The sequence below is a fragment of the Macrotis lagotis genome, chromosome 1, assembly GCF_037893015.1.
Source record: "Macrotis lagotis isolate mMagLag1 chromosome 1, bilby.v1.9.chrom.fasta, whole genome shotgun sequence".
In the NCBI taxonomy this organism is placed as follows: Eukaryota; Metazoa; Chordata; class Mammalia; order Peramelemorphia; family Peramelidae; genus Macrotis; species Macrotis lagotis.
Genome location: NC_133658.1, coordinates 824,699,000 through 824,720,508, shown reverse-complemented (window position 1 = coordinate 824,720,508; position 21,509 = coordinate 824,699,000). Strand labels below are relative to the sequence as shown.

Below are 21,509 nucleotides of genomic sequence, written 5' to 3'. Positions count from 1 at the left end.
ATCTTTAGGCAAAAGGACTTTCCAACCGTAGGCTATAATGCTGATATATCTCTAACGAAATAAGAACAATTTATATATCTATTGATAAGATATTTTCTTTGTTTTACATAAGAATCTGTACCTGTGTTAAAACAAAAGTGCCATTAAATGCCAACGTATTTTCACATATCTTATATTTCAAAGCAGAGATCAGGGTTCTTCAACATTTTGTTGTACTGACCCCTACATACATTTACTTAAACTTATTAGTAACTATCCTTTCCAACAGAAGTATAAAAAGCATTTCAACATAAACTTCCAATTAATCTTCCCTGCTGTGGACATTAACATCTTTAAATTTAGTGCAGGTTACAAATAATATCCAAAAATATGTATTTGACATTATTCTGAATGGTTATATACCTGTTGACTGGGAACTTTAGTTGTAACTTTTGTTTTAATTATAAAGTAATTAGATCAAATTTATCAGTCATACATAACAATATTATATATATAGCAGCAGATTCATGCATAGATATCTTTTTGTTTGTTTTTGCAAGACAATGGGGTTAAATGACTTGACCAAGGTCACACAGCTAAGTAATTATTAAGTGCCTGAGGCCAGATTCAACCTTGGATCCTACATGCATAGATATCTTTAGGTCAAATTTACTCTTCCAAGTAGTTTTCTGTTAACATGTTTCCCAATCTTATATAATACTATTACTGTAATTAGAAGCTTAAGAGCTTCGGGTCATAAGTATCTGTTTCCCAAGTATGGCAAATCAACCATTTAAAAATGCTTTGTAAATAATCAAATAATCTGTGACATCAAATTAAGGAAAATCCCATTAAAATTTAGTCAAATAAAAGAACATCTCTGGATGAGGGATAGTTGGAAACCATGATACTGTTTGGTTAACAAGGTTCTTCCCCTTTATCAACCAACAAAAAGTATCCTCACATTTCAGGCCATCCAGTAGGCCTTGTGGCTCCCCAGACAGAACTTCCTGGGAAAAAACCTTTGTGATCTTGATTAAAATGCCTATTTTTCTACTCACATATCTATGCAGCCTTTTGAGCAGTCACATGAATTACTAAACATGCCAGAGAAATTGTTGAGGTAGTAGGCTCGGGGCCACGTCCGCCTTCGGTACTTGAAGTGGGGCAGTCTTCTGTTGTCGATTTCATTACAGAAGGTAATAGGCACAGATTCGGCTCCGTGGCTAATATCAGTGTCAGAAACAAACACATCTTTCTTCAGCAAATTCCTGTTCAACTGCACATAAGTATTGAAAGAAAAATGGTACAAAAATAAAAAGCTACACTCCGTCTCAAGCAGGAAACGGTGGACTTCCTTAAAGTTCCTCAAACTCCTTCCACAAGGGGTTTTATAATGCACGTGGAATGCAGCACAATTAGAGTTTGTCTTCGCATGTCGCCTTTGGAAACAACTCAAGATGGGGATCATGAGTGGGTTTTCCACTTTAGAGGTAAGAGGTGATTTCGGCAGACATGTATCACAGCAGTTATGATTCCGAAAAGATAGTTGCAAAGACAGTATTTTTTCTTCTGAAACTTCATTTTCCAAAGTTAGAACTGCTATATCGTCTACAGTTCTGTTAAAAAAGACAGAAGAATGATCAGTAACACAAATCTAAAGGGACACATCTTTAAAAAGAAAACAAACAGCACAGTGGTAGTTGGTATCCTAACACACTGTTATCTAAATCAGAATCTGAAATAATTTACATTTTGTTACATTCTGGTCACATATATAATTGTTCCTAAATTCAGATTATAAATCTCTAGTAGTCTAAAACCATACCTGATACTTCTTGGTTTCATCACTATGCATTAAATTTATTAGTCACTCATCAAATTCCTAGTTGAGACATTATCTATAAGCTCACAAAAAACCACTGATTCAGTGAAAAGCTTGCTGCTTTTATTAGTATTCCAGTCGACTCAATTTTTCCATTTTTTCTCTTTAGTTCTATCACCACTACTAACAGTTGATATTTTAATAGCATGTTGAGATTTTGAAAAGAGTTTTATACCAATTAAACCTTGTAACAGCCCTGTAAATTCATTACTATTATTATCATTCCCATTTTACAAATGAGGAAATTGAGATTTAGAGAAGTTAAGGGGCTCACTAAGGATCCTAGAGGCAGTCTGAAGAAAAAATCTAGGTCTTCCTAATTCTAAGCCCATCATTATCTACTATGCCAACTTGCCTATTTATTATTGTAACACCATAGATCCAGCTGAATATAGTAAAAGAACAATAAGAAAGGAGTGAACATAAAACTTCCAAAAAAAAGAATGAGATTAGAGTTTAAAACCTTGTATTATCATAGAATTCTATAGGTTTTCTCAACTTGTGTTTTTAGTTCTGTCTCTATTCATTATAAAAGACCTGATACTGCTATTATACAAACATTACAGACCACTGACTTTTGGAAAAATGACAGACTAGATCTAGACAAGGGAACTAGCTCACTTCTTCCTGACCCTAATCTTCAGGAGCATAGTAAGAGAAATAGAAAAAGGTAAGCTGACAGACACATGGACAAGTGAACATGGACACAAGGGTGAGGACATTCAAACAAAACCAAAACTAATGACAAAGCCTCAGAGCTGTTTCTAGTACTGCTATAACTATTCTAGCAGTGCTTTTCCAGGAAGAATGAAGAAGACTGGAAGACTACAAACAAAGAGAGTCAGACTGTTGCCATTGCAGCTGGCTCTTGCTATGGCAAGACAAAAGCCTTTGACCTGCCTCTGCAGCTGCTGCTCCTATAGCAAACCCTCCACTAGTAAAATCTCTAAGGCCTAGAAATAGAGATTATTTTCCAGTGTCATTATTTGTCTCCCCTACCTTTTTAAATTGGTATTTGCTTATGTTTTCATTTGTTTTCCAAGTCACACTCTTGGATTCATACACATGTTAAATGTTTCTAAAGTGCAACCTCTCATGTCTGGGGTCAGATACTGGCCATGAAAGGGTATTCCCCTTCATAAGGGGGAAAGAGGAATGCCATTTAGTCGAGGTTGTCAGTCTCTCAAAAGCAAAGGATCACAGATTTAGAGCTAAAAAGACATTCTCCCTTTACACATGAGGAAACTGAGGCCCAGAAAATTTAAGTGACTTGCTTGACATCATAAAAATTAGGAACATCAGAGGTGAGAGATTGACCTCAGGTCCTGTGACTCCCAAAGTCAAAAGTCTTGCTATTTACCATGTCAAGAAAAGGGGGAACAACAAAAACAACAGATGTATTCCAACATAAAAGACTAAGAAACAAAATTAATAAATACAACTTATACAAGGTTTTAAAGTGTACAAGATATTAATCTTATTTGATTCTCACAACAACCCTGGGAGGTAGGGCTATTTTCCTCATTTTACAGATGAGGAAACCTAGGCAGGTAATGATTAAGTGACTTGCCCAGGGGTCACATAGCTAGTAAGTGCATGTGATTGAATTAGAACCCAAAGTTTTTTGACTCTAGACCTAGCACTCTATTCACAGAATCCCTTAACTGGCAGAAATGTAGAATTGTAAGATGAATCTGTAACAAAAGTGATTGAAGAAATACCAGAAAATAAAACAAATTAGCAAGGAGGATTCTAATTAAAAAAAAAAACCAACAGGATAAAATCTTATTTCCCCTTAAATAACTTACCATCATATGATACACCTATTGGGTGATGTCAAGTCTTTGTTTTAGTCTCACTTTATTTTGAATATGAATTATAATTCTTGTCTTCTAAAGCCAGTTGGGCCTTGTAGGCTTACTTCATGATACTTCTGGAACTTCTTTTCTCCTACCAGCTCTTTTTCACCAGCTTCTTTTGCTATTGCAAAACCTTTCAACAAGCACTGAAGCTTCAGCACACTCTTTTACTATCAGGGATCTTTCTTTTGTTGTTTCATTCTATACACTCTTGTCCCTCTACATTCAGCTTTCTAAAGCTTTACATAACTTTATTCTTTGTTTTGGCTCAGGCTATTAACTGTCAAGTGACTTGTACACCTAGGGTGCAATGTTAAGTAATGGAGTGTTTCATTTACCTTTTCATTTTGCCTGGATACAGCAACAAGTTTAAAAAGTACTTTTTCTGGCATCTCTTCCAGTGTCATTATTTATCTCCCCTGCCCTCTTCAACTGATATTTTCTTAGATTTTTATTTGTTTTTCCAAGAGGGCGAAGGAATGGAATATTAAAAGTGCTGAAATACAGCTTTCCATTTCTGGAACCAAAGGATGACTTCCAAGTAAATACAAGGGAATGAAGGAATTCTGTCTGCCTTAGTTTCCCAACAAGTATCATCTGGAAGCTACTCACTACCTTAACTGTACTGAGTTCAAAATTATTCCAGTTTAAATATCTTAAACATTTGAGTGGAAGTGAAATTCACTTAGGAAATTAGATTTATAGTAACAGTTGCCTATCTAATTTAATATTTTTATCTTTCAAATGAAAAGTGAACAATATTGAACACTGGAAAGGAGACAGGAAGAAAAATATGGAAATAAATTAAAAATTATAATTTCAATTATGCCAGTCACATGTACTATATATTATCCTATGAGGTAAGCTCTTTGAAAACTCCTTTGAAGTTCACTCCAGTTCATGGTAAGATCGGTTGCATCCCACCCTCATCATTCTCTATCCTTTCTCAAGATCATTAGTCTTCTTGTCCACTCTATCTGTTACTACACTCACAAACGGGTGGAGGGTGGGGATCACAATATTAAATATTGGTGTTCCAGTTCATGACTTCCTTAACTATCATGATCTGAACTTTCACTGTATCTCATCTACAATTGACGATGATCTTATCATCACTAACAAATGTTCCAAAACCACAATCTAGAACTCTGAAAGTTTTCTACTAACCATAATTGCCTGTCCTTCCATCTCTATTTTATTCTTCCTAAATCTACATCTTCACTGAAACCTTTTCTCATTCCATCCTCCTTGCTGTCCTAGGTCACTATACTTTTATCAGGACTCACTTTAATTCAAAATTTTGGAGCAATAATCCTTTACACTGTTCTCTATGCTCTAAAAACCTTGCCCCCTTGCTTGTTCATCCCATTCTTAATCCTGATAATATTCCTATCATCTTTCTATTTCTACTGTTATTGAAAATTACTGGAATAAGTCACACAAGGGTGCTGACTAGGACCACTACACACACACACACACACACACACACACACACACACACACACACACGTGTGTGTGTGTGTATATGTGTTCTCTAATATTAACTGGATTTCTATAAAGAGAAATCTGAGACTATCCATTATGATCTTTTAGCAAGTCTACAATCCCTCAATAATACCATTTCTCCTTTGCTCCAGTATCTGTGAGGAGGCAGTTTCTCTTTTGCCAAGGTCTTGTGCCTTCGAAACTATACTTTACTGTTCCTCCCCTGGTAGTTTGAGCCTATGATAATCCCTTCCTTCTAATCTTCAATAACTCTATCCACTTAGGCCTTTCTTGCTCCCTACAAAGATCCCCAGATCTTACTTATTCTTGAAAAGACACAGTTTGATTTTGCCATTCCTCCTAGAAATATGCTATAATTCTTTCCTTCATTACCTAGCTGCCCTGGCTCATTCTCTTTTGAATTACTTCATATCATCATTTCTTTTGGCATAATAATATTCTGACACAAATACATATCACACCTTGTTCAGTCTTTTTTCCAATTAATGGGTATCCCCTTCAATTTCCATTTCTCTGCCAGAGCTGCTAGAATTACTAGTCTCTAATTTTTCTAAATGTTTTTCTATTAACAGGTATCAGAATTATATTTGTCCCAAATGGGGAAAGGAAAATTAATGAGATTTCATCAAACTTTAAAGTTGAAAAGTCAAATCAGGAAAACTTTTCCTTTAAAAAGTAAAGTCAATTTAAAAAAAAATAACTTACTTTTAAGTCAATATCAATGCAGTTTCTAAAAATCTCACTTTGCTAAAAGAAGAGCATCCAAAAATGCTTGACTTGCTTCCTTAACCATTTTATCTCAGAAGGAAGAGTCAGCAAACATGGGATTGCTGTTGCGTGTTATTCTTACCAATAAAGAAGGTTGATGGGAATCTTAGAGAAGAAAGTGATTGCTACCTTGGAATTTGTGCTTAATGAAAGGAAATTCTGGCTTAATCAGCCATTTATTCTAGACTTTAGAAAACTTAATTTCAAAAGTTCAGGGAAGACATCCAAAGAGACTAAAAACAGGAACACAAGTCAAAAAGAAAGATCTAAAATGCAAAAAAAGAAACCAACAAAAAAAAACTGACTAGATAATAATCCCCAAAAGGGAAAAAAGTAACCAACCAAAGAAATAGACCAATTGCATTGGGATCTCTCCAGCAAACTCAAATTTGAAACGAAAGAGCTCAATAACCACAGATACAGAAGAGCCTAATGTGTTATCATGCTGAGTAGTAAGGAGAAATATTAGAAGTATATTAGTAACCTCAAGCAATTAGTGAAATATATGACCATAAAAATAGAAATCCAGAGAATGCTAGCATAGTCATTTAGAAGCTAAATGTAAGATATAAGCTCATATATTTCTGTTTTTGCCCCAATCACCATTTTAAATATTATTATCCATGTGATAACAAAAGCTTAAAAAAATGGGATGAGAGAGAGGCCTAGCTTTGAGAAACTCAGTCTTCTTTCATAGAAAACCAAAAAGCAACAGATGAATTAAAATAATAATACCACTTCCTTATGTGCTACATGATCTCAGGAGATCTTCATGAGCCAGAGCAACCAAGGCTACAAGGCTTTTAGGTATAACCTAAAAATAAATAGTTCTGACCTGCATAACATCTGCCATACTAGCTTCTACATATTAAGAAGCCCTTAGGGGCCATATACCTTCTGATTGCTTACTTTAGTCCAGAAAATAGTTGGGACAGACTGGGTCAATGAGCTAAAATGAAGCAGATGATATATAATAATGGCAGTATGACACAATCTTAGAGCATTGAACTTATAGTCAGGAAGTCTGGATTTGAATCCTGCTTCATAGTTACTAGCAATATGACTCTGGGTAAGTCATCAAATCTCTCTGAATCTCAGCTTCCTCATTTGTAAGGTCTAAGGTCCCTTTGAGCTCTAGATTTGATAACTAAAATTCTAATAGGGATAAGCAAAATCTTATATTAAGGTTCAAAAAATCAATTGTACAAGTATAGGATGGAGGAGACCTGGCCTGACAGAAATCCATTTGATAAAAGGTCTAAATCTTTTTTGACTATCATCTCAAAACTGCTAAATAAGGATAATTTGACTTAGACAACATTAATATACATATAGTAGCAGAAGAAGTTATAAAGGAGGACACCCTAGAATAGAGAGGAATGTAGAAATTATCTCATATGAGGATCCCAGTCAAAGAAACAAGTACATTTAACTTAGAGGAAAAAAGATCAAGGCCAGACAAGGAAGCTGTCTTAAAAATACTTTAAGTTTATTGCAAAAGAGGGAGTTAACTGTTGTTGTAGAGAGCAGATATAGGATAAGAACAAGAAGAATTTCATTAATTATAAGGAGGAACTTAATAATGGAATATACTTCAACATCATGTTCTCATCATCACTGAAAATGATTTAGGAAGAAGTTGTGTGATAGCCTGTAAGGAAGTTTGTGGAGAAAATTCTGTCCTACAGAGTATGTTGGACTAAAAGATAACCCCTCAGTTCTCTTCCTTAAGAAAAATCATGATTCTCATTTAATCAACAAGGAGGGAGCTAAGGCAAAGAAAGCTTCTCACCCTATGGCTTCCCTTTACTCAGATGACAGAAAGCACTGGAAAATTGCTTTCATAATCTACTTAAATGATGGTTAAGTAATGAAAAAACCTTCAAAAACCTTTGGGGTTTTCTTAAAAATTATTTTGATAGGTTTCCTATTTCCAAATAAAGCTGAGATATTTGAATGTTTATGTTTTAAAAATAAAATATACTTAAAATACTCAAAACTGACCCTCATAAATTTGTTAAGAATTTTCATCATTTCAGTATTCAAATGAAGAAAAATAAGCAACAACTTCAAATCTTTTTTTCTTTCCCAGAAAGAATGCAAGAACATGTGTTTCCACTGCCAAAATGATAGAGAAATGTCTTTTGACTGAGGACCAGAGCTGACTTAGGCTTACCTTCTGCCTAATAGTAGACCAATGACTGAGTCAGATTCATGCCCTGCATACTCCTTATCTTACCTGAGGAACTCTTACTAGTATTGGGGGGGGGGGCGCGGCACAATAGAATACGAAGAAGCAGTCAGGAGAGCTTAGCTGCTGAGACTTTCTGGCCCTGCCTAAAGGCTACTAACCTTCTTAAGTCCTTCTGGTCTCTCTTCTACCTTCTCATTTTAGACACTGGAAAAATGATTTCTCAACCTAAATTCAGAGATGGATATTTTAACACTTTTCACTGAACCATTAAGATAAATATAAAAATCATAAACTAAGAGGCACTATGCTTAAATATACAGAAACTGGAATAACCTTTTACCAGAAAGATGTGACTAGTACCTACCACATATAATGTTCAGATGTTAAGTTTTAAAGCCTCTATTGGTAAAAAAATAATAATAATCTATCACATGTGAAATTAATCTCAATTTAAATTTATAACAAAATTTCCTTTTTGATACTTAAAAAATATTCATTAGCTATACGTATAAATTGATATACATACAAAATCAAAGATTCTTCTGAATTGGAGTCTTCCTGTGATGTTGGAGGCAAAACACTTATCTTGCTTTCTTGCTTGTTTTCTCTGTCAGTTATATCATCATCTATGTAAAGAATTTAAATGTGAATAAAACCCATGTTATCATAAAAATCATTTCACTATAATGACTACTAAGAATCCTGAGATGTATAACCCCCAGAGGGACCCTAAGATTAGACCCAAAAAACCTAAATACTAGACAGGAAAAGTACATAGAAGAAATATTTGAAATATAGGTTTAAATCTGCCCTTAATTCTATCCCACCTATGCCTGGAATAAATACTGGGGTTGAGTATATATTACATTCATTCCTACAGTTGTAAAATCACAATATAAACTAATTGTTTTTAGCCATGACATCATAAAAGGCCACATCATGGAATGATGTCTCTGAATGTTTACATTGTTCTTTGTGCATTTTTCTCCCTCCTAAAATGTATTTATCTTTTATGTATCCAGTCTTGTATCTTTTTTTAAGAAAGATTTTATTTATTTTGAGTTTTACAATTTTCCCCTATTCTTGCTCCCCCCTCCCCCTGAAGGAAGTCTGTTAGTCTTTACATTGTTTCCATGGTATACATTGATCTAAGTTGAATGTGATGAGAGAGAAATCATATCCCTAAAGGAAGAAAAATAAAGTATAAGAGATAGTAAAATTACATAATAAGATAATGGGTTTTTTTTCCCCTATATTGAAGGCGATAGCCTGGTCTTTGTTCAAACTCCACAATTCTTTCTCTGGATACTGATAGTATTCTCCATTGCAGACAGCCCAAAATCGTCCCTGACTGTTGCACTGAAGGAATGAGCAAGTCCATCAAGGCTGATCATCACCCCCATGTTGCTGTTAGGGTGTACAGTGTTCTTTTGGTTCTGTTCATCTCACTTAGCGTCAGTTGATGCAAATCCTTCCAGGCTTCCCTGAATTCCTGTCCCTCCTGGTTTCTAATAGAATAGTGTTCCATGACATACATATACCACAGTTTACTAAGCCATTCCCCAATTGAAGGACATTTACTTAATTTCCAATTCTTTGCCACCACAAACAGGGAGGCTATGTATATTTTTGTACAAGTGATGTTTTACCCTTTTTCATAATCTCTTCAGGGCACAGACCCAGTAGTGAGCCCTGTATCTCTTTACATCTACTCCTTTACCTTTTCTGTATTTCTCCCCTTGCATATATCTTTATTTTTTGCTCATGTTCATTAGCCATCACATTATTTATATAGTCTATTAATTTTTATAAGGGATGTATGTTACATTTCATAATATACCATTTAAGAGAATGAATCTTATACAATTTCTTCATTTTATACTCTTGTAGAGGAATTTAATTCTTTTTTACGTATGTGGATTTGATTTGATTTTTCTTCTGAGTCAATGACCCTTCAAAATAAAATATCCTCTATGATTTCTCTCTCAATGCATTCAATTTAGATTAATGTAAAGCATGGAAACAATGTAAAATCTAACAGACTGCCTTCTGTGGGGGGATGGGGAGGGAAGCAAGACTTGGGGAAAAATTGTAAAATTCACAAATAAATATATTTTAAACATTAAAAAAATATATCCTCAATACAATGTATATGATTATGTTACACTAATATTCTGGTACAGATTAATCATAAAGAAAAGACAAGTAGGGCAGCTAGGTGGCACAGTTGATAGAGCACCGGCCCTGAAGTCAGGAATACCTGAGTTCAAGCCCGGCCTCAGACACTTAATAATTACCTAGCTGTGTGGCCTTGGGCAAGTCACTTAACCCCATTGCCTTGCAAAAAAAAAGATAACTAGAGAAATAGTTAGAAATACAAATATATGTGTGTGACTTTTATACCAAGGCTACTTCATATACATACGCATGCCTGCAGGCATACAGACACACACACACATATATATAAAGCAACATAGTACAGTAGACAGAGATGTGACCTAGCACTCAGAGACATCTGTCATCATGTTCTGCCTATGACACATTCTGGCTGTATGACCCTAAGATAAATTACTTAACCTCTCAATGACACAGTTGCAGAGCAGGTATCAATGTACATTTGTAGAGGCAATTTCTTATACCAGTAAAGTCACAGATTGGGTCATATCTCCAGGTGTGTGTGTGTGTGTGTGTGTGTGTGTGTGTGTGTGTGTGCACACGCATACACAAAAATGTAAATAACGTTTTAAGGTTTACAAAGCACTTGAACCATAGATTCTCAATTGATCCTCACAGTAACTCTGTGAGATACTACAGGTATTGTCCTTACTTTACAGATGAGAAAACTGAGGCTCACAGAAGTTAACATCATTTGCTCATGGCCCCAGGACTAATAAGTCTTGGGGCCAGGGTTCAAAATCAGGTCTCTTCTGATTCCACCACCAGCATTCCTTCCTCTACACCAGATTGCCTTTCCAGTAATCCTGTGAGCAAAGAAAGTGCTTTGTAAACCTGAAAAGCTGTCAGTTATAATTACTATGATCAAAATATTAATAAAGTTAGAATATAGGAATCCCATGAGGTACAAGAAATCTGATTAAGCAGAAGAAAATCAATGTAAAATATGATAACTTACAGTGGTACTAGAAAATAATTAAAACAGAATTACATGTCTGTAACTAAGAATATTTTTCTTCTATAGGGTACTTGAAAATGTATTTTAATACATTTGAACAAAACAAGATTTGCAGATAAGGTATCAGAAATGGAAATAATTTTAATCTTTCTGGCTTTTCAATTGATAATTAAATGGGATGGGCAGAGTGTAATGCTTTCTTTTAAAAAAATACAATCTTTTGGTTCACTTTTTCACAGTATAGGACATGGCATACATTTATGTAATTATTAGCTAGTGAGCTGTGGTCTTAAGGAATAATCAGTTCCCAGAAAGGGGAACCCTGAGTTCTATTTCTGGGCTTTCAAATGATTTATTATAACATATAATAAGTCACTTGTCCCTCTAAGTCTCAAAAAAGCAAGTTTTACTAATGGAAAAATAAATTAGGGAAGATTAGAATTTATTTGTAAGGTTTTTTTAAATTAGAAAATATATAAGTAATATAATTAAGTAAGAATTTAATGATATACTTTCATTTAAATTAAAAAGTAAATTTTAACATTTTCATCTTTAGAGTATTTGTCTGGTGGTATAAAAAAAAAAATCAGTCACTCTCCTTTAAGGTTAAGGATGACACTTTTTTATATGGAAATGCATTTCAGTTTCTCTGGATAAACTAGGGCTTGTAGTTATCTGCAGTTCCTAAAACAGATTATAATTTTAAGGACTTAACAGTAAAAAAACCCCAAATGCCTTAATTTTAGTGAAGCTTGACCACATGTTCACAACAATTCGAAATAAGAAATTTCAAAGGAAAATAATTTGTGTCTACTGTATCCTACTTGTCCTGTTCTGTCTCTGTAATTCAGAGTCTTTTTTTTTTTACAAGGCAAATGGGGTTAAGTGGCCTGCCCAAGGCCACGCAGCTAGGTAATCATTAAGTGTTTGAGGTCGGATTTGAACCCAGGTACTCCTGACTCCAGGACCAGTGCTTTATCCACTGTGCCACCTAGCCGCCCCCTGTAATCCAGAGTCTTGTGCAATCCCTTGCAGATGGCTGGTGGTAAACAAGTATCTGAAGAATTGAAATGAATTAAAAATTCTGATGACAATTTGCAGTTTTAATTAAAATCTGTTCAACAGTTTTCATTTCCTTTTATATCTACTAATCTTTGAGCAAATTCACAACAGAAAATTAAGAGATAATTTGAAAAAATTATCTCTTCTCTAGAATTACTTTTAAGGTAAGGGAGTCCCTTAGAAGTCAAGTCAGGACTCCTCTCCCCACCCACCTATACCATCAAAAAAAAAATAAGAGGGAAGGGACAGAGTAGCAGCCTGGGAGACCCATGAAACTATAGGGGCAATTGTGTTTATCCTGTTAAAAGGAGTTGTATATTATTAATGTATTTTGTGAGGAAGGCAGAGGATGGGACAGTTCTTAGTGAGAACTGAATTTGTTGGATCTTCATATTACAAAGCAAATCATAATGACATGAACTCAATAAACTAGATTGACCAACATATCTCTTATCTTTAGTTAACATGTCATATTAATGTGTTAAAATCAAATGTACATACCTTTTATCAATAGTAAAGTGTTACTTCTAACTGCTTCATTCACCAGGGTCATGGCTTGAATATATTCTGTGATGAAAAAGAGAGAGAAGCATGGAGAAGGAATGCGAAGGGCTGTTCAGTTCTTGTTAAACATTAACAAATGGTAAAAGCAGCAAGATTCCCTAATTCATAAAACAAACACTGAGCATGAAGCTAACTCAGGACTTTCATTCATCTGTTTTTCAACTCAAACTTCTTCATACCTTGATTTGTTGCTGATCCATCTTTGATCTTTTGTTTGAGTGACAACAATACATTCTGTACATGCTCAAATATCATGTCCACTTTTCCATCCTCTTCTAGATCCCTCCAAAAAGTTTTTGCATCTCCTGAAATAAAAATATATTAAAACAGAAAGATGTTTTTTGGGGGAAAACAAGAGAACCTACAAAGTTCAGATGAAGAAATAAGCTTCTTTTAAGAATAGTAATAAATAGTATCAGTGAAGTCAATGTATCTTCAATGCTACATGAAGAAAAGCAAAAAACTAAAAGAAAATGATCGAATAAACAAAAACATGATCAAGACAGATTGCTATTTTTGAAAGATTTGTTGAAAAGCTCATGTTCTTCCAAATTCTGGTTACATAATTAATCACTCCAACATGCAGGGGCAGCAGAAGAATAAGTTATGGTGTTTTTTTACCTTTCACATTTCTTTTCTAATGTTCCTACAAAAATAAAACAGATAAAATTTCTTATATAAGGGCAGACTGCTATATAATAGTAACTTAAATCCAGAGCTTTCTAATTTTAGGCCCCCTAAATTTTAAACTACAAGTTGTAAGTTCACTTAACTATTATATTAAGCTGGTTGGAGGACCTCCACCTCCTTTTGTCCAAAAACAGTCACCAAGCCCAGAGTGGGGAAGATGATCTAATGATACGAAGAGCTCTCTAGCTATTTTTGATGTCCCTTTCTGCTTTTCATCTGCTGTCTCTATTGCCCAACATCCTATGCCTATTTTTTGGACTGGTCTGGGTTCTCCTGGAGGGTCATGTTTTAAGTTGGTCAACTAACAAGAGTCTGTATTTTACTCTGTATGATCTTTGTCATCTGAGTGTCAAGAACCAAGGTCCTGGAGAAGAGCCTCTCAGAACATGAAAAAGATCTGATTACTGGTTACTGGCTCAGAACTCAAGAGTCTCAATGTAAATTTTTTGCAACTCATAATGCAAGGTCCTGCTCTCTCCTTCCAGAAAATGTGAAAATAGAAGAGGTTACTTCTTGGCCCCAAAGAGGAAGGTCATAACAATGATACCACTATAGCCTTATAGAATTAAGAAGGGATCTCCAAAATAAAAAATGCAAAATAGATAACATAAGTGATAGCCAATAATTTCAGCTGTATGTTTAACCAATGGAAATCAGTTCAATTAATTGTAATAGCAAAGCACCCAAGACAAACAAACACACTTGACAAAAATAAAGAGATGGATGGCTACAAAGAGTAGCAATAGGTTAGAATATATAGTTGTTTATAAAATTTTAGGAAGAAGGATGATAGACCATTATGAACAGTACTATAAACAATGGGTGTTATGGGCAGTCTTTTTTTTTTGTTAAGGGCAGTCTTAAGAAAGTTTAGTTAAGATATACTGTTCTTTCCATCAAGAATGGTGAATTCACAAAGCTTGAATCCTAAAAACAGTCCTTGATGTGTTTAAAGAGGCAACAAAGAAACTAAAGTGAAGAAAGACAAATGAATTAAACCAAAAGGGGACCTGTGGAGGCAATATAATTGTGAGAGGATTGAGGAAGATGTGTGTGTGTGTGTGTGTGTGTGTGTGTGTGATAGACATATAGATATGTATACATACACACATGGCATCAGAAGGTAAGAGAATACACAAAATGTATAGAAAAAAATCAAGGATTTTGTTAAAAAAAAAAAAGAAGCCTGAGAGAACACCAAGAACTACCAACCTATATTCCTGTTCTATTCATATAAAATATTTGAGAATTATTTATAGAAAAATTGAGAATGCATATGAAACAAATCCTTACCATTTCACAATTTACTAAAATATTTAGAGAAGTAATATTCCATTATGCTGATAGCTTGATTCAGTAGAACAAAACACCATCTGATAGGATCTTTTATAATAGACTATCTCCCATCCAGAATTCAAGATCATTCAAAAGTTCTCAGAAGATCTAACATATTATAAACCTGCTCACCTGATTTTTCAGGGTAGTTATGAAGATAAAAATAGACAATATTTGTAAAAAATATTATTTCCAAAGCTTTAAAGTGCCAAATAAATAATAGTTATTATACCACTAAGAAGTCATATATCCTAAGGAGAATAAAGACAAACAGAAAAGTCCCTTAAGGAACAAGTCAAATATTCATTAACTATGGCACAGCAGAATAAACTATTGAATATGAATACAGTGGAATATACTGTAAGAAACAATAACTAATGAATTCAGAGAAATGGGAAGATTACAGGAACTGATGGAGATAAGGGTAAAATTAAGAGGATAATTGACATGCTCTGCATAATAATGTAAAGGAAAATAACACTAAATTACGACAGATCTCTGATCAATAAAGTGATCAATTGTGACTTCAGAAGACTTACAATGAGACATGCTTCCTCTTCTCAGAAGAGTTGGTAGACCATAGAGGTTGAATAAAGCTTACATTGTCAATGTACTACCAGTGTCAATCTGTTTAGATTGATTGTCCTTTTTGTTGTAACAAGGTAGGGTGAACTCATCCATTGGGAAGTGATAAGTTTTTTACAAGCATTTAAATTTTTTTTTAAAATGTTAGTATTCTCAGAAATAATTACCTTTTAACAGAAAGTATTAAGGCAGAGGGACAAATCTCTAATTAAAGAACTTATTTCTTTAAAAATTCTACTTTTTTTGAACAAGGTTTCCAGATTAGATCAAGAAATAATAGACTAAGAATATCTGGATTTTTTCCAGGGAAGACATAGGGATGTGAAACCTGAATTCAGATTTAAAGAAAGACAATGATTGTGTGGGATGGAGCCAAGAAAGCATTTCTAGCCACAGGGGCCAGACAGGCTAAAAATCTATTTACTTATCTTCTGGTAGAAGATGAAGCATGGAAAGAAGTCTATTTTGGCTAAAACATGGTACTGTGAGGATAAGGAAGACTGAGAAGGCCTTTAAAAATTCCAGATAGTAGAGGATTTTAAATTCTTAGTTAAGAAGTTTGTATTTAGGGGCAGCTAGGTAGCACAGTGGATAGAGCATAGGCCCTGGAGTCAGAAGTACCTGAGTTTAAATCCGACCTTAGACACTTAATGATTACCTAGGTGTGTGGCCTTGGGCAAGCCACTTAACCCAATTTGCCTTGCAAAAAAAAAAGAAGTTTTTATTTTATCTTATAGATAATGTAGAATCACTGCAGAATTTTGAATGAGAAGAAATAAGTGAAGGAATTAGTCATGATACCTGATAACCCCAAAATTCAACATACTTACTAATCTGGGAGGCATTTCTGAATGAGGTTGTGTGTGTTCTGTCAGATAGCCAATATAAATAAACATAAAATTATGAGACTAAAATGAGAAAAAGGAATGGTAATGAAACTAAAAATAATTTTAATTTGGCTTAATAAATACCCCAAACTGATAAATGGCTGGAGGAAAGACCAATGACATTGATTACAAAAATGTTGCACATTCGATCCTAAGATCATAGATATAGAGCTAGAAGTAACTTTAAGAATCCAACTCCTCAAAAAAAAAAAAAAGAATCCAACTCCTCATTTCAAGATAAGGAAACTTAAGGCCATAAAAATTATGTGACTAGACTAAAATCATATATATAGATGATGTTTGTCCTTTATTCCTGAAGAAGACATGACACCAGGGAGGTGATGCCATGATGTGAACTGGATTTGAGTGAGGGGGTACTATGCTAAATCACCGGTCTCAAATAATAGTAGTGATAATGGGTATCCAGAGTTTCTCTCCTGATTTTACTGGCAAGGCTTCTAGATTATCCCTGTTACAAATGCTAAAATCACATAAGTAAAAGAGGAAGAGTCAGGATTTGAACCAGGTCTATGAATTTTATAGGAATAGCTTCTATTAATGATGCCTCACAGGCCTAAAGACCACTTAAGTGGTTTTGGCTTGTTAAAATATAGATTTGGCTTGTTAAATATAGATAAGGCAGCCAAGGCAACATCAGTTTAGAATGTAAGCTGTTTTGTAAAGTCTCAAAGATCAGTAGATTAAACAATGTGCAGTTTTATATTTATTTATGAACAGATTATCCCATAAAACAGTTTAAGAAGTAATGGGTTAAAAAAACAAAGTTTAAAGAAACCTTGACTTGAAAACATTGAAGCAATCTCAAGCATATGTAAAGATGAAATTGGAAGGCTAATAGGCAAAATTTTTAAAAGACCTACATTTTTATGACAAGCTTTTTTTTTTCACCATCAAGGACAATGGAACCACTATATTTAGACTTAAAGAGGAGGAAATGGAAATGTCATTAAAAAAAAAAAGATGGGAACAGAAGCTGCACTTAATTCCAAATGGTAGCGGACTAGAGGATAAAATTTTTAAGGGTTTTTTTTTCTCAAGGTACCTCAAAGAAATAGAGATAACAAAGGGTAAAAAGCAAAATTCTCTTAAATCTTATTACTGTCAAAAAAGGGAGAGAGAACCTCACTAATTACTGATCCATAAATAGTATCAATGACATACAGAGCAATGACATCCCTGATAAGACTATTAGAAGGGAACAGGTTTAATTATCTAAATATTATTCTACAGAAGACCAAACTGTACCATCATACAACTGACAGAAAGATGTTTAGAAAATGTTATCTCACCTTTTGCTAACATTAAAAACGCACAAAAAAGGGGGGCAGCTAGGTGGCGCAGTGGATAGAGCACCAGCCCTGGAGTCAGGAGTACCTGAGTTCAAATCCGACCTCAGACACTTAATAATTACCTAGCTGTGTGGCCTTGGGCAAGCCACTTAACCCTATTTGCCTTGCAAAACAAAAAACAAAAACAAAAAAGCATTTGATTTGGTTGAACAAAATGCTCCTTTAAAGGCTCTCTTTCAACAAGTGCTTCCCACACATATTAATATTGTACAAGATTACTTTAAAGATAAAAAAATAAAGATAACTTTTGACAACCTTTCATTTATTAATATCAAGTTACAAAACTGGTACAAATACACTTGTCACTGTAATAGGAGTAATGAAAAAGAGTTTCTCTAAAGATAATGACATTTTAAGCTCCTTTTGGCAGGTGAATGGGATAAAGTCTGAGATTTCTTCAGTAGAATATTATAGATTACAAATAGTTAAAGCTGTGTGTTATGTCCCTTCTGCCTCTCCTCCCCTGACAAGCAATTTTATGTCACCTTGACCAAAATGTAAAGAGTAAACTGACCCTGTCTTATCTGGACTGAAGTCCAGATAGTTCTACATTCCTTGTCCTGGAGGGGGGAGAAGCTGTCTCTGAATTACACGCTTATTCTTTAGAGTAACTGATGAAGACAGATTGTGGAGACCACATTCCTCACTAACAAGGATGGGGGGGGAATCACACTAGGAAAAGTAGATCTTGGATTTCCTGCTCTCTACCGCCCTTTTCTCTCTCTCTCCATGTTTAAGATGGAGCAAGGGGGTCCAAGTCTCGAGAATTGAATAAAACTTTTCCCTTCATACTTTGAGAAATCTTTGAGTGTTATTTAAGTGGGCAAACTCATCTCACACACAGGTGACACTGCTCTTTGCAACCAGTCCTGGAACACAACGAAACCTTCCAAAGACTATAAAAATCAAGAGTTTGGTATGTCCACCCACATAAGAAAAACAAAACAAAACAAACTGATGAGGAATTCCTCTGGTCCAGACTCAAATAGTGTTGAATTGAAAACCTATACAATTGGAATTTTTAAGCTGGAGTTTATGGTCCAATTGGTGTGTGAACAAATATCATGGAATCCACTAACTTTGAAAATTAAAAAAATTAATAACATTTTTATTTTCACTAATTTCTTGAGAGAATTTAACATTTGCTCTATTAATGAAGGTAGAATAAAAAAGAGCAGCAACATTCTGAGACCAGACCAGTCATTCCTTCGTTTCCCAGAGAAAGTTTTGCTGCCTTGAATCTCTCCTTTTCAGCTTCTTTTGTGGATTGCTGGCCCAATTAGACTCTAAACTCCTTCAGAGAAGGAACAGGTTTTTTTTTTTTTTCCTTTTGTATTTCTATTTCTTTGTGCTGAGTACAAGCCTAAAACACTGACAATTGATTGGATATTGGGTAAGGGGAAAATCAAATAGACTGGGTGGCAGAGTGAATAAAATCCTAGATCTGGAGACAGCAAGACCTGAATTCGAAGCTGACCTAAGAAACTTCCTAGCTCTGTGATTTTACCTTTGTCTGCTGCAGTCTTTTCATTTGCAAACAAGTAGAAATAGCATTTATATCCCAGGATTGTTGTGAGAATCAAATGAGCCATCTGTATTTTGCAAGTCTTAAAACAATAAATACTAGTAGATACTATTATCATTATTACTGTAATTAGGCATTATAACCTCAGGTTTATTAACCAATGCTTCTAGGACCCTCAAAAATATAGGATAGTGTGGAGGATACATGGCTTTAGATTATTAAATAGAGGACTTTGGGATGAATTTTATTTTGGATTCTGAATATGAAGCCTTCATGATGTTGATGATGATGATGATGATGATGATGCCGTTTCTCCTTTGTTATCAAAGAAGACCACAACATGAGGGAAGTGATGCCATGACAAGCACATTAATTGGATTTGAGAGAGGGGGGTGATGTGTTAAGTCTCCAGCCCTCACTTTCTTTTCCAGAGCCATCTGTGTCCAGGGGCCAGATATGAATCAGGAGGACTGGAGATATGAGAAGTAATCAGGATTAAGTGACTTGTCTAAGGTCACATAGCTAGTAAGTATCTGAGGCCAGATTCAAACTCCTGTCTTCCTGACTCAAAGACCATACTCTATCCACTGTGCCATCTAGCTGCCCTGAGGTCTTTGAGCAAAAGCTGGATAACAATTTTTATAAGGTCCCTCATGTTGGGGATTCCTTTTGTGTATAGTTGTGTGTAAATATTCAACCACTAAAGTTAGTTCCAATTCTCAAATATTTTGTAATTCAGACTTTTGACAATGCATGACTGGAGATGAGAAATTAAGGGTTACAAAGGAATGTTTGGTTTGAAGACATGTATGGACACGATACCTAAACCTCATGATGGATGTAATGCCATTGATACCTCAATGATAACTCTGAAAGCTGATAACTCTGAGTAATGGTACAGAGAGAAGATAGGACCTAGGCAACACCTAGAGGACAGAAAGGACAGGGTCCTAGGGAAAATCATACTAAGGAGGTAAATAATATTCATAGCATTGGTATTTGTTATAACAAAAAAAAGCCATAAATCACTCAGGCATCAAATAATTGGGGAAAGGCTAAATAAACTATGGCATATGAATGCAGTAATAGCTCTCATTTACACAGCACTCACTATGTGCAAAAAATACTTTGGAAAGCATTTTATTTGTGACCTCATTTGATTTTCACAATAACCTTTTGAAGTAAGTATATTTTTCAGATGAAGAAGCTAAAGGCTAAGAGATCAAATGACTTAACCTAGGTTCCTTCAACTATTAAAGGTCTGTGGTGAATCTGAATTCAGATCTTCCTGAGCACAACTTTCTATCTTCCAGTGGCCTATAAGCACTGCATCCCTCTCAGTCAAAAAGATCTGGGTCCACATTGCCCCTTCTGACATATATAGTTGTATGACTCCAAGCATTATTATGAGTTTCTATGTTTCAGAACAGCTACTGCATGCATTGGCAGAAGAAATTTTCTCTTGGTACGATTCTTAAATACCAAAAAAATCATAGCTCTGATTAAAAAAAAAATTACTCAAATGGAATCTTTGATGAAGATGAAGAATAAAAAGAAATTAAAAAAATAAAGAAAAGAATAAAAAAAAGCAAAAATCACAATATGCAAACTGACTAAAACAAATAACTAGCAACAAAATCTAGAAAAATAAAAGTTCAGAAGAGACAACGAAAACAAATAGGATGACTTTGTTGCTATTTTATTAAAATTAATGTATCTTAAACAATAATGGATTTAAAATTTTATCTGGAGAATTGTTTTCTACTAATTACTACAAAATATAAAGGTTCCTTTTAAAAAGTAAATGACTGGGGTGGCTAGGTGGAGCAGTGGATAGAGCACCAGCACTGGAGTCAGCAGTTCCTGAATTCAAATCTGACCCCAGACACTTAATAATTACCTAGCTGTGTAGCTTTGGGCAAGCCACTTAACCCATTGTCTTGCAAAAACCTAATAAAAAAAAATAATGGAAAAAATAAATGACTAACCAATAGAAATCATATGATTATCTCAATAAATGCTCAAAAAAGTTCTTCCAAAATCTTTATTTTTTGTTTCCTTTCTTATTAAAAATAATAGAGAGCACAGGAATAAAGGAAGTGTTCCTTAAAATGATATGCAGTATCTCTCTAAAACTATCAGAAAGTACTATCTACAATGGGAATGA

At 34.5% G+C, this 21,509-nt stretch overlaps 1 protein-coding gene across 3 annotated transcripts in view; it reads right to left on the bottom strand.

Annotated features, from left to right (window-relative positions):
* Positions 1-21,509, bottom strand: part of SETDB2 (SET domain bifurcated histone lysine methyltransferase 2) — a 52,229-nt gene that overhangs the window by 19,577 nt on the left and 11,143 nt on the right. For all 3 annotated transcript variants that reach the window (XM_074217137.1, XM_074217135.1, XM_074217136.1), the window contains 4 exons: positions 13,130-13,255; positions 12,888-12,953; positions 8,718-8,817; positions 1,041-1,598 (listed from right to left, as the gene is read on the bottom strand). In XM_074217137.1, coding sequence (XP_074073238.1) covers positions 1,041-1,598; positions 8,718-8,817; positions 12,888-12,953; positions 13,130-13,255 — 850 coding nt within the window. The remainder of the gene's footprint in view (positions 1-1,040; positions 1,599-8,717; positions 8,818-12,887; positions 12,954-13,129; positions 13,256-21,509) is intronic.